This window comes from Sebastes umbrosus, chromosome 6 (assembly GCF_015220745.1).
Source record: "Sebastes umbrosus isolate fSebUmb1 chromosome 6, fSebUmb1.pri, whole genome shotgun sequence".
NCBI classification, from domain to species: Eukaryota; Metazoa; Chordata; class Actinopteri; order Perciformes; family Sebastidae; genus Sebastes; species Sebastes umbrosus.
In genome coordinates this window covers 14,675,469-14,688,242 of record NC_051274.1, presented here as the reverse complement: position 1 = coordinate 14,688,242, position 12,774 = coordinate 14,675,469, and the positions used below count along the sequence as shown (strand labels likewise).

Here is a 12,774-nt window from a genome sequence, read left to right as displayed (position 1 = left end):
GCAGCAAAGGTTACATCACAAAACACCACAGACAACCAGCAAAGTGCAGGCGTTCTAGAAACATTAAAAATAAAAGATGTATATATAGTACAGGAACATTAAAAATCAATAAAATCACTAGAAGCCGTGATCTTGGTGAAAAAGGAAACGCTAAAACTGATAAATATGGCAATAAAGCAATGAATATAACCGGGTAGGAACGCAGCGATTAAAATTCCTGAGAGTTCGGCTGAGCTCTTTGCACAGAGGACGAATGAAACAAGAGCGTCGGTGCTTTTCTCTGAGCGCTGGGAGAGAAATGTGTTATTAAAGCCCTACTGCTGTGACCTCCTGACACTCATTGAAATCCCTCAGAGTATGCTCCATTTGGCCCTGCCAGCACGCCACATGCTGTGTAGTGACAGGGCTGGGGGAAGCTACTTAGAGGACAAGTGACAGGTATTACATTGAATCCCTATTGGCAGGCAATCAAACAAGATGATCAAACAGTGGCAGGTGGTGTGGATAAAGCTGTGGGAACACTTCTCAGGGTAAACAAGCTGCATTAAGTATCAGGTAAATATCATAAATATCAGGTGTGTTCACTGGTCTCCAGTCTCCATACTGTGCGTGCCATTTTGTGAGCCAAATGTAAATGGAGTGGAAACCACACCCATTTGGCACGAACCAGCATTGTGCCGGTAGGGTTTGGAGCTCGTCCTGAGTTTCCTGAAAACACCATATATCAGAAAGGGATGTATGATTATCTCCACCAATGACAGTGCCAATGCCGGTGAAAATGAGGTCCAGGTGTTCAACAGTGAAATCATGGCAGGGAGCCGTGCCTCTTTGAATTGATAGAAGTCAGTTTGCTTGCTTTTACCAGGAGGTAACTCTTTGGTCCAGAGGAAAAAAATGGAAATAACAATTACATTCTGAAAGAGACACAGTCGCTGTAAACAGACTGCCTCCCGCTCCTGATTCCCCTGTTGAACACTTGGACCTCATTTTAAACTGGGACTTTGGCTGGGGGAGACAATCATACATCACTTTCTGACGTTTACAGTTTTCAGGAAAGATTTCTCTCTCTCTCTCTCTCTCTCTCGTTCTTCCTCAGACATGATGATGTTGCCTTTGAGTCCTTCTTGAACAGTCAGCTCCCCCTCTGCATCCCACGTCTATATGTAAAGGAACACAGAATAGAAGTGAATGGCGGTGTTCTCATGCTAAAATTTCCACTTTATCCATTCAAGCATGCCTCAACATTGAAACCCTCTTTGACAGGGTGGCAGCAACCGGAGGGATGCAGTATTCATACAGTCGCTTCTGTCTCCAGGAGCGCAGATAAACCCGGGCTATACTTAGAAGCTCAATGCGCGATTTGAAATATGTGATTCCCCGCAAATGCGTCTTTGCCCCCCTATTGTCACCATCAAGGGGAGGTGCACTCGGAGCATTCGCTTTCTCTGACAAAACTATCTTGCCTGCACACTTTGAGACGTGCTCAGCGCTGTTAGTCAGCTATTACTTGACTATTAGGGCGCCGCTCTCAGGGAGAGATTTATTGGATTCAGAGAGTGCTTTACATGGCAGCCACTACAGTCTTCCTTCATTTGATTTGTGTGCAGAAGCCACCAGAAATGTTTCATTCTAGCTTGAAAGAAATTTGCCTTTTAGCTTTGTTGTTTCTTCTCCTACAGCGAGCTAATTTCCAATTTGTGTAGGAACTCAATCGGCTGAAATGTACTTAAAAGATAGAAGTGCCACCTAAGAATGGTTGTATACCTCTAAAATAATTTCTTAATCTTTTAGTCGAAAACCATACACTGTATATAAGAAGTGGACGTAGTGACGTCACTCATGGGATTGTGGACTGCCGTTTTGAAGCCTCAAGTTTGGCATTTTGGCAACCAGAAGTGACACGAGAGGGTGAAGCTAAGTACAAGGCGACCAAAAAGATTACAATTAACTTTCATGAACTGTAAACACACTGTGAAAGGGTTAAAGTTCTAAGACAAAAACACAAACAACTCATAGACCGGACAACGCTGTGGTAGCAACCTGTCACTCACAAGGTAGCCACGCCCTAAAGCATCCCCTGCTTTATCTGTCTATTTTGAACATCATGCTATATTGAAGAAGACTTGAAACTAATGATTAAGACCATAAACTCATGTTTACAATGTTTACTGAGGTAATAAATCAAGTGAGAAGTAGGCTCATTTTCTATACAATCAGACTTCTTTTTGCAACCAGAGGAGTTGCCCCCTGCTGGCTATTAGAAAGAATGCAAGTTTTAAGGCACTTCCGCCAAAGAACGTATATTGCCAAGAAATGAAAGTCAATTGTTTGTTCCATTGCAACATCAGCGCCAAAAGTAAAACAAAATAATCTCTATTGTCATATTCTACCGAAATGTATTGTATAATAATAATATATTACAAAGATAATAAGCGTTTTCAGTCCAAAATGGCAGCAGCGGCTGTTGTCAAAAAACACTGGAGTTTCGTCTATTTGCTTCTGCATTGGCTTCACTTTTCAGACCCGAAGGTCGCCGCCTGTCTAAATCGCTGCCCTTAATGTGAAAGATAAATTCAGATTCTCGTCCTTCCTCTCATTTTGACTTCTAGTGTCATTCCTGTCTCTCTAATCCTTCATCTACCCATACATGACACCAGTTTATCGATCTGCAGGATACAGAGTGTCACAGCATCATCTGGCTTGACTATCAATCAGTTCGATCGGTTCTATTTATTCTGAATGTGCCACATAGGGAGCAGCTGTGAGAAACTCTCCCATGTTCAACATCTACATCGTTGTTGTACTAATGCTGAGCGTGTCTGCAGCCTAGTTTGTAAAAAATAAAAAGCACTCCACTGTAGCTGACTCTTCATACTGTCCACTCCTTAAGTCTGTCTCATTTGGCACATTTAGGACATCCTGATTCAAGCACTTATATGAACTACGGCGTCTGGCTCCTCAACAGCAAAGCTCAAAGGGTGCTTTTTGTGTTGATGTTGTAAACTGTGTTGCGACATGAAAAATTAGTTCAAGCAAAGTGGGACACACACACATAAAGCCTCAGCTAGTGCCTCTTGTTCATTGCTTCGCTGCCTCTCAGACAAACATTTCTTATCTATTCCTCTCTCAAAAAAAATTCCATCTTGAATTAAAAATAGAGGAAACACCAGGACAAAGTCGTATCTTTCCCTTCACCCCTACGGTCCTTCTAGCATTAATTGCGCATATGTTGGCAGAGGCTTGAAGGGTTGAGCCATGAATAATTCACATTTTACATACATGCAGTGAGGAGGAGTCATGGTTTAAAACCGCAGCTAGTGGAAATTGCGTCATGTAGCACAGAATCTGTATAAAGAATCATTTAAATGCTGCAACACTGCATCCAACCAACAGTTCATTTCTAAGATTCATTTCTATCATCTTGATCTATAAAGGTAACAAAGACGTACCAGCTGAGAGGAGGATATTTGTTCAGAAGATACTCTTGTACTCTGTCTGCCTGCAGCCTGTATTGATAGATTTGTTAATTTAAAAAATCACATTTGGGATCATTTTCAGTAACAACGACACCCGTATGATTCAGGTATAAACACAAAAGAAATAGTCTTGTGAATCTATAATCGCATTGTTATGTCTATGACCTCTTTAAAGAGTTGTTTTGACTCATTCTGCATTTTCACCGTCAGACGCTCTCCACAGAAGTCTTGAATCATCTTCCCTGTTAGCCCAGGGCAGCAACACAGACTGTTTGTTAATGGAATCTGCATACCGCATAAAGAAAGTGTTAATGAGCGAATATGAATATCTCCAGCTCTGGTTGAGCGAGCTAATGGACAGTGTCCTGGAGAGGGGGTGGAGGGTAATGGAGAAAAGGGGAATTCGTTTGGAGGTGGGTGTCTGATGTGCGTAATGGAGATGGGATGAATGCAGATAGCCTCGTATATAGAGTCACAATGCATGTAATGAAGCTGTGTTGCACACCCCCCTCTGCTTTCCATTTCTTTCCAGCCCTTTCTATGCTGCCGTACCCTTGTATCCTTGTTTTTTTTGTCTTCACTACCTTGAATCTGACTCATCATACAAGGAAAGTTTCACACAGATTTAATGTGACAGTGACTCAGAATATGAAGCATCCGTGGTGACTTGTGTAATATTTGCCACAGAGGTTGCTCTGTACTCTTAAAATTGTCAAGCACAGGGGTTTCTGAAACAGTTTTTTTAGATTCACTTATACTTTCCAAGGATAAGGATGTCACGATACCAGAAATGTAGTAGTCGATACCAATACCTGTGAAATTCCATCATTTTCGATACCCAATTTGATACCAAAAACAAAAACAAAACAAATCCCATGTACTTCAACATACTCTCCTTTATTACCGATTGCATACTGTTTTTTGCAAATTTATTATTAATCCCTGATAATCAGCCTCAAGGTTTTCTCGCCAAAAAACTATACTTTACTAAATTACATTTGAATACATCATGATAGCGTTATAATTTACCTATGCTAATTTTTACTGAATAGAGCTTGAATGCATCATTATGTAACTCAATGTAACCTCTGTACGTTGGCTGTTATTTATCCAAGCATGCTGTGCTGCCCACCGGCTGCTAACAGCTAACGTTAGCAGCTCATCCTGCAGATTTCAACACGGTTTGGGTGTTCATAATGTAACATTATCAGGAACATTTTCTATTGTTTCTGGGATGCCATAAGTCTCGAACCCTGATCCCCGGTACCTGCGGTAGCTTACTGTAGAAAAACGAGTACCGTCACATTTTCAGAATTTTGGCATCGACTTGGTACCAAAGCATCAGTTTTCGTGACATCCCTACCCGAGGATATCACTATTTCCGCTGCCCATCACGAATAAACATCCATACATTTGCTCAGAGATCAGAGAAAAAAGACGCTACTCATGAGTCCAGAACTTGCCGGAGAAACACCACGTATTTAAGTTTTCTTCAGTATCAAAGTAATGCAGTGACTGCTAATTGCTAATTCGGCATACTTTTAATGGTGTCTGTTTGCCAAAATGTAAACAAATATAGGCTTACCAAAGCTATCCCAAAGCATTATGGAAACTGTAGTTCCAAAACATAGAGGATGATTATCCCTCAAGTCAAAGAAAGACAAAGACTAATAGTAGATGTGACGAAAACCATTAAAATCAACTTTTTTTCATGGTGCACCATCAATATATTTTTTATAGTAGGCGAACACACATACATACACAGCCACCCCTAACGTAATATGTTATTCCATCCATGTAATTTACTATTTGCATGTATAGAAAAACAAAAGAAATGTCAATTACATTTTACAAGGGTTACAAGACATCTCTAACATGCTGCAGACTGCATTACAATATCCTCCTCCAATATACTGAGGTGTAAATAAACTACATTCTTCTCAAACACCACAGCCGGTGAGTCACTTCTTTTACAGGATCTGTCACTACTCTCCTTGGCAATGAGGACAGGCTTTTTTTCCCCCACTGCCTTTATTGTCTAAAAAACAATAGTCACAGTCATCAGTTTGACGCCAATAATAATTAAGCTGCGGGCATCTTTTGTGTTTCAGCAGAAACTGACACAGAAACAGTCTATGTCACAGAAAAAAATGATACCGAGGCAACTGAACATTACAATTCTGTCCTCTGATGGATTGCTGGGATTTAAAAAATGAGACAATAATGTTAAAATGACAATTACTTTAAAACAGCTGTGCATTGAGTCACGAGGAGCTACTGCAACGATTTCCACTCTCTCCAGCCTTCATTTTCTTCTCATATGCAGGTCAACTTATATAGTACCTGATCATCTGAAGCTACAAAAACATATCCATGTATCCTAGCAGACAGACAGTGTAACACTCTCTGTACTGAGGACTTTATCTCCATTCTCCACCGTGATCATATTGGTCTTTTGGGCCTAAGTATCTCCTCTGCTGAAGCAGAACGGCCAAAACAGCAGTTCCCTGTCGGATTAGGACATCACTGTCAGACGGTCCCAGCTCCACTGTGACAGACCTATTAGCAGGACGCATGTCATTGAGAGGCTTTGCCGAGGCGACAGTATGTAAAGTCAAGGGGTGTGTCTTTCTGCATTACTTTGGTGCTTTTCAGAGTTTAGAGAAAATAAATTAAACATCAAAACATGACACCATCAAATACTAAACTGTAGCAGTAGCAGTACACCTGTAGCACCAGTATTTTTGTGTAAAGCTTATTTAGTGGTTCTGAAGATAACATATCTGGTTGCACACAGCTTTACACATTGTTAGATCAGTGTGGATGCAGATATCAGCTGCAGCACCTGCGGGTGTCAGTGCTTGGTTCAAGTGTTAAAGCTTTTCTAGTATTCATCGGAATAGGAGGAGTTAATAGGAGACATTAACTGTTGATGCTTAACACCTGCTGTGTAAACACCAACTATAAAGATGGCTTTGATTATAGGGATGCACAACGACAATGGCACGCCATTGGTATCGGCAGATAAATGCTTTAAAAGGCCCAGACACACCAACCCGACATCAAAGAACTGCGGCGACGAAGTCCACCAGTTGCGTCGCCCCCAGTCATCTTTATCTTGGCCAAAAAGTTGCACTTGAACACATCGCAAACACTACAGCCGACGGCCAACTACCATGTACGTTCTGCACCTGCTTGACATAAAATACCTCTCCACACCAGCAGTTCACAGTAGTCTGTATTCGTCATTCAAAAAGGGAAACTGGAAAACCGAGGACGGCGGATATACAAGCCTTTGTTATGATGCGTGCATGAAACAAAGCGATGTTTGCCAACCATTTTCACACCACTCTCACTCACCACTTAGCTTCATTCCAGACGGCCATGTCGTTGTGAAAATATCTGTGTATTGGAATGATGAAATGAGATGAAGATGAAAAATGAAGAGAGCAGTCTGTGTTTTTCCTCTTGACTTTTACTCGTTGGCTTGCTTTCCTCACTTCCGTTTCTCTTCTCGTGCACTGATTTGTTTAAGCTGAACAGCCAATCAGAGTGATTTCTCTCACCGACGAGCTCCGCGGCTGATTCAACATGATGAATTGGCTGAAAAACCTCCGACACAGGCAGTCTAGAGCCGACTGTGCGGGACACACCAAAAAAACTAGGCCGATGGACGCTCACTGACAACCGCAACGTACGTCAGGGCCTTAAAAATATCTGCATTGGCGGATTAAAATGCAAAAACAAATTTTTCTGCGTTGTGGAGGTTTTTTAAAGTGTCCAAAGCACGTAGCAGAGTTACAATTTACAACGACTGCTCAGCGTCGGTCATGTGAGGAGGAGCCAAATTGCATACCTTCAACACTACAAATTGAATTACCCATCTGAGAGCCGTCATCCTTTTTGAAATAGGTCACATTTACCCTGGTTGTGCCTATTATCAGGATTGTCTCAGGGACAGCTTCATCCAAGACTGTTAAAGTAAGATAATTTTTTCAGTTTTGGTTGAACATAAAAATAAATCTGGCATGTTTTATATGTAACTGAAGTTGAAGTAATTTTCTTATTTTGCCCAGAGAATGTGTACACTTTGAAAAGCTTTATATTTAATGTCTGCATTTGCCAGTGGGCCATCATGATAACAGTAGGCATAATAATATGTTAATTCCACTACAGGAGAGACTTTTCTCTGCAATTAGGTGGAAAAACATGCGCGTCTATTGGTATCAGAATCGGCTAAAATGACTTGAAAAATATTAGCATATAGGCAAAAATCCAATATCGTGCATTCCTACTTTGATGCTGTATAATATAGCTGAAATTATACACTGTTGCTAATTGTTGGCCGAGTTGCCTTAGCAGCAGTCTGACTTGGTGGGAGTTTGCTTGTCTTTCTGCCTCGGTGTTGGCTGGCGAGTCGCCAAAGGGTGATTCAAAATTTTGAATTCCTGTCGGCAATCTTTGATCGTTTGGCAGAGAGGAGGTTTTAACTGTTTCAGAGGCAGTTGTGTCCCTTCATTTTTAGCACTTAATCTTTTTACAGCTCTCCAATACTTAGTTAAATCCCCGAGAGAATCTCCCTAGTGGGCATTAAAACTTTCCTATGCTTGTAACAAATTTAAGTAAATTGCACTCAATTAAAATGTCAGAACAGAGTGTGTGGCGCTGCTGAAAAAGAGCCTTTATTAAAAAAAAAAAAAAACTCAATGCAGCTAATTGCTCTGGAAACAATTACCAAGATAGATTTTAAAATATCTAAAAAAATAAATCTTGATGTCTTTCTCCACAATGACGATGCTTTATATGAAATATTCAATTTCAATTTAAAGTACAAAAAAAAATGTACTGCGCATAGCTGAAATGGCTTTATTTACCGTTGGAAATCGGATTAATTCGCCCTACAAGCAAACAGACTTTAATAGTGTAGCATTAATGAATGGTTTCCGCTCACTCAACCATGTGGAAAGCACACAAATGCCAGCAAAAAAAAGGAATCCCTGTCTCATATATTGTAGACAAACTCCAGTAAAGACTATACTCAAAAGTTTACTCCATGGCAACGTGTGATTCCATTTGAGAGAAACCCTTAGAGGAGTAAACCCTACAGCTCTGTCAGCCGTCAGCGTGGCAGCGCACGCAGCAGCGCACGCAACAGCGCACGCAACAGCGCACGCAACAGCGGGGGTACTGTGGTCGAGTGCAGAGGAAGCCGGAGTTCCTCCTCGTCACAGTGAGGGGAGACGGTTGCTGTGTGGATTCTGCAATTTCCCCTGACTCCTGCTCTCTGCAGACAGCTGATGTTTATCTGCTCTGCCCATCTGGGCCTTGTAACTAAACATCTGGTAAAGCTGCCGCAGTATTTCACAGAGTGATGACAGTGAAGAGGGCACTGCTGTCCACCCCTTTCCGAAAGGATCTTGAGAGGCAGCGAGGACTTCATCTGAGGTGTCAAAGCTCGTTCTTAAAACCTGACTCAATTACCACAACGCTGTCCAGCACTGAAGACATTCATCTGGTTGTTTTTCTTCAGCGGGGCACGGCAATTATCCCGATGGTAGTTTGAAATCACAATGATGAAGGATAAGGTGATTTTGAAATGAGAAGCAAATTCCTTGCCTGCAGCTTTTCTCCTTCATTTCCAGGCTGAGATTATGATCCCTTTGAAAATTATCAAACAACATTATTATCCAAATGCCCACGAAGAGAAATGCAATCGTCAAATTAAAAAGCTATTTTCGGGCCACCCATGCTGCAAATCTTTTCAAAGTATTGCTCTGGAGTATCATTACGGTCCACGCAACATTTTCCTCCGACATGGTGCTTTTGTAATGGTGGTTAAAAAGCAGGTGTCGCTCCATCACCATTACCCGTGGCGCCGCTTTGAGCAAGTGCAGCAGGTTGGCCTTTTTTTTTTTTTTTACAAAAGCCTGCTTAGCCACCCTTCCCTCGTCCTTCTTCTCTTCTTCTAGGCTTTCCCCTATATGAGATGTTTTTGCCGCGACTGGTCATACATTATGGATACTGTGTTTTAGGGGGGTGATCTGTGCAGAATGATATAAATATCTCCTTTTGGTTCCCAGCAGGATACAGGGAGGGAGCAGCACTGTGTAGCGTTAGAACTGCGCGTCTTTATTATTTGATTTGATGTCCAAAGTAAAAGATGCACACGCGACTGAGAGACGGCAACGCCGTCTTTAATTCATGAGTGGTGGCAAATCTCTTGACACCTCAATGAGAGGTAGTTCTACAAATATGTACTCAAACAGAGGATAAAGATGCTTGCCACTACACAAATAATTGCACTGCTTCACAGTGATGGGTTGGACAGCTGCTGCTGCAAGGGAGCACAACTTTCTGATCCTGAGCGAGTTTTTGCCCTCTGTGTCCTCTGCTCCAGGCCGCACCACCACTGCGGGAGGCTGTATGTTAGCATACAAAAGCAGCAGGAAGTAAAGCCTGACAGATATGTGGTGTGTGTGATGGTCAATTGAGAGAGAGAAAGAGAGGCAGCGCTGCGGGACTCTCCCACTGTGTCCAGATCCTCTGCTCTATTAGTCTGGCACTGTGGGGGGAAGCGAGCCTGCTGTTGAGAGAACACCCACACACAAACACACACACATATATAGAGAGTTCCCATTACCACTATTGATACAAGGAGTAGGTGAGACTACGAGGGATCAGATGTGCAAAGAGCAGATGTGTTCCTAACCCGAGGAGTATTGTTTCTTTCATTATCAGAATCCCCTGCTCTTAATTTAGCGATATATTTCATAACCTTTTTGGTAAAACACTCCGGGAGAGGATCTACATGAGGAGAGCGGTGTGCGGTTATGAAGTCAGTGGAACGGCGCCAGGCAGCAGCGAATCAGTTATGCTCAAGGCACATAGAAATAATTCATCGCGGTGCTCTGAAAGCAGCCGATGCATGGGTGCAACACAGGACAGATTTCCTGTGTTGAGTGCTGGGTCCATGGTATTATTTCAGCTTGAATTTTAGGAGCCGGAAATTAGTTTGGAACTCTGTGACGGTCCTTTGCAAATGTGCGGTTCTGAATATTATATCAATTAAAATAATGGAGTGTGTGACGTAGCAGGTTGTGTCCCACCTGCTGACATAAGTAGGACTGTGTTTGAGACCGATACAAGGCAAACCAATTGCTATTCTTGATCAGATCAATGCAATTCCATTTCATCTTTCACTTCCCATCTCTGTAGAAAATACAGAGTTGCTCTTTCTGCTGTTTTCCTAAGTGTCTAACACCTCTCCTCTCTTTTTTTTTCAGGAGCCCTGCTGTGGAACCCGCCGGGTCGCCTCATGACTGAAGGACCTAGAGGAGCGCCGAATGCACCCGAGTGATCCTGGAGAAGCAGAGAAGAGAGGCTAACTCTCCACCTTTGTTCTCGCCTTGCGAGAACGCTCCTCTCTGTGGACTCCCGTCTCGGCTCACCCCTGCGCTGTTTAGTTACCGCGCGTATAGCTGCCACTCTCAGGTGCAGGAAAAACGAGTGAAACACAAGGAGCAGAGAAGAAAGAGATAAAGAGAGAGCGAGGCTGCATAATTAGTATTACCGCGTTTGTGTCAGAGCTAGAAACCATGAGAAGAGGCTTCTGAAGACGACTGTGCTCTGAAAAACACTGCGGCTAACCTTCAGGACATTTGTGTATGTGTGTGTGTGTGTGGGTATATGTGTGTCTTTCATTTTCAAAGGACTTGAATTTGTGTTTGGATGCGGATTTAGCCTTTCATTATGACTCTGCGAGGAGGCTTTGAGAGAGGCTGCAACAGAGGTGTCTGCTTCTGGCTGCTGCTGCTGGCTTGTTATTCCTCCATCGCCTTGGCAGCCAAACCCAAAATGCCGGGCCACACGCACCTAAATTCAATACGCATTGATGGGGACATATCTCTGGGCGGGCTGTTCCCAGTGCACGCGAGGGGAAACGACGGCAAAGCCTGCGGCGAGCTGAAGAAGGAGAAAGGGATCCACAGGCTGGAGGCCATGTTGTTCGCCCTGGATCGTATCAATAATGACAATGAGCTGCTGCCTAATATCACCCTGGGGGCTCGCATTCTGGACACCTGCTCCCGGGACACCCATGCTCTGGAGCAGTCGCTGACGTTCGTCCAGGCATTGATTGAGAAGGACTCAACCGATGTCAAGTGTCTCAGCGGAGGGCCGCCCATCATCACTAAGCCGGAGAGAGTGGTGGGAGTGATTGGTGCGTCTGCCAGCTCCGTGTCAATCATGGTAGCCAACATTTTGCGACTATTCAAGGTCAGTGTCTCCCACGGCAACTACTTCCTACTTTACTTTTTCTTCAATGTCTTTCTGATCATGGTTGTAGCGCACACGGATATATTAAAGTATTCCCTGCAGGATATTCACAGCAACATATTTTTTGGAGAACTTTCAGTTGGAAACAATAATAAACAAAAAGCAAACTTTGAATCTGACGCCGAGTCAATATCACCACATTGTAACCACTTAAATGGAATAAACATGCACACACAAACACTTATCATTCAGCATTACCCAGTCCGTGTTCTTATTGCTTTCCTTATGACCTTTTTAATTTCCTCACAAGCTTGAATCACATTAGTTTCAGACATCTTTTTCCCCCCACTGTCCAGAAAACCCGGATCTGATAATTACACCATAATTCTCCTCACTAATGACATTAATTTGCCGAGAGTCCTTAGTGTTGCCTTCCTCTAATTAATTCAGGGAAGCCATGCATGGCACCACGAGCACATTGCACCGCTACTGAATATAATGCATAAAATGAGCCTCTGCGTTGTGTCGGCTCAGCGGATGCAAATATAATGTGCAAATGAGAGCAACACATAAACAATATATGACAGGGCTTTTGTAATACCTGCTCAGTGCCGTCAAACCAACCAAACTACAGGCCACAGCCGAACTAATGAGCATAAGGACTGTGTCAAAACAGGTTGTCTCTTTTCCATAATATACCAATATTCATGCTAGACTGGCTGCAGTAAGGAGACGGCGGTTACGTATTGTAACCCGTGGGCTCCTAGGGCTTGTATGAATCTGTTGACACAAAAGGTGCATGTATGTGAATATATTTAACCCTATAGGGGCTGGACATAACGTATATAATGGCGTTACTTTCCCTGTTCCTGAAGTGGGAGAGAACACGACTACAGCTTCAATTGGTTGTTCAAATAGCAAAGAAATACAATATGTAGCATTGTTCTATTTACGCCGGCTCCATCATTTTAAAAGGGCCCTATAGAAGATGAAGCCTGAATTCCCTGCTGTTACATTCATTGAA

General features: G+C 42.8%; 1 protein-coding gene and 1 long non-coding RNA gene across 3 annotated transcripts in view; one reads left to right on the top strand and one right to left on the bottom strand.

Moving 5' to 3' along the window:
• LOC119489993 (metabotropic glutamate receptor 4-like) overlaps window positions 1–12,774 on the top strand; it is a 219,913-nt gene that overhangs the window by 45,724 nt on the left and 161,415 nt on the right. For both annotated transcript variants that reach the window (XM_037773083.1, XM_037773084.1), the window contains exon 2: window positions 10,760–11,750. In XM_037773083.1, coding sequence (XP_037629011.1) covers window positions 11,226–11,750 — 525 coding nt within the window. In that variant the 5' untranslated portion in view covers window positions 10,760–11,225. The remainder of the gene's footprint in view (window positions 1–10,759; window positions 11,751–12,774) is intronic.
• LOC119489996 overlaps window positions 1–12,774 on the bottom strand; it is a 196,135-nt gene that overhangs the window by 55,484 nt on the left and 127,877 nt on the right. The gene's annotated exons all lie outside the window — the stretch shown is intronic.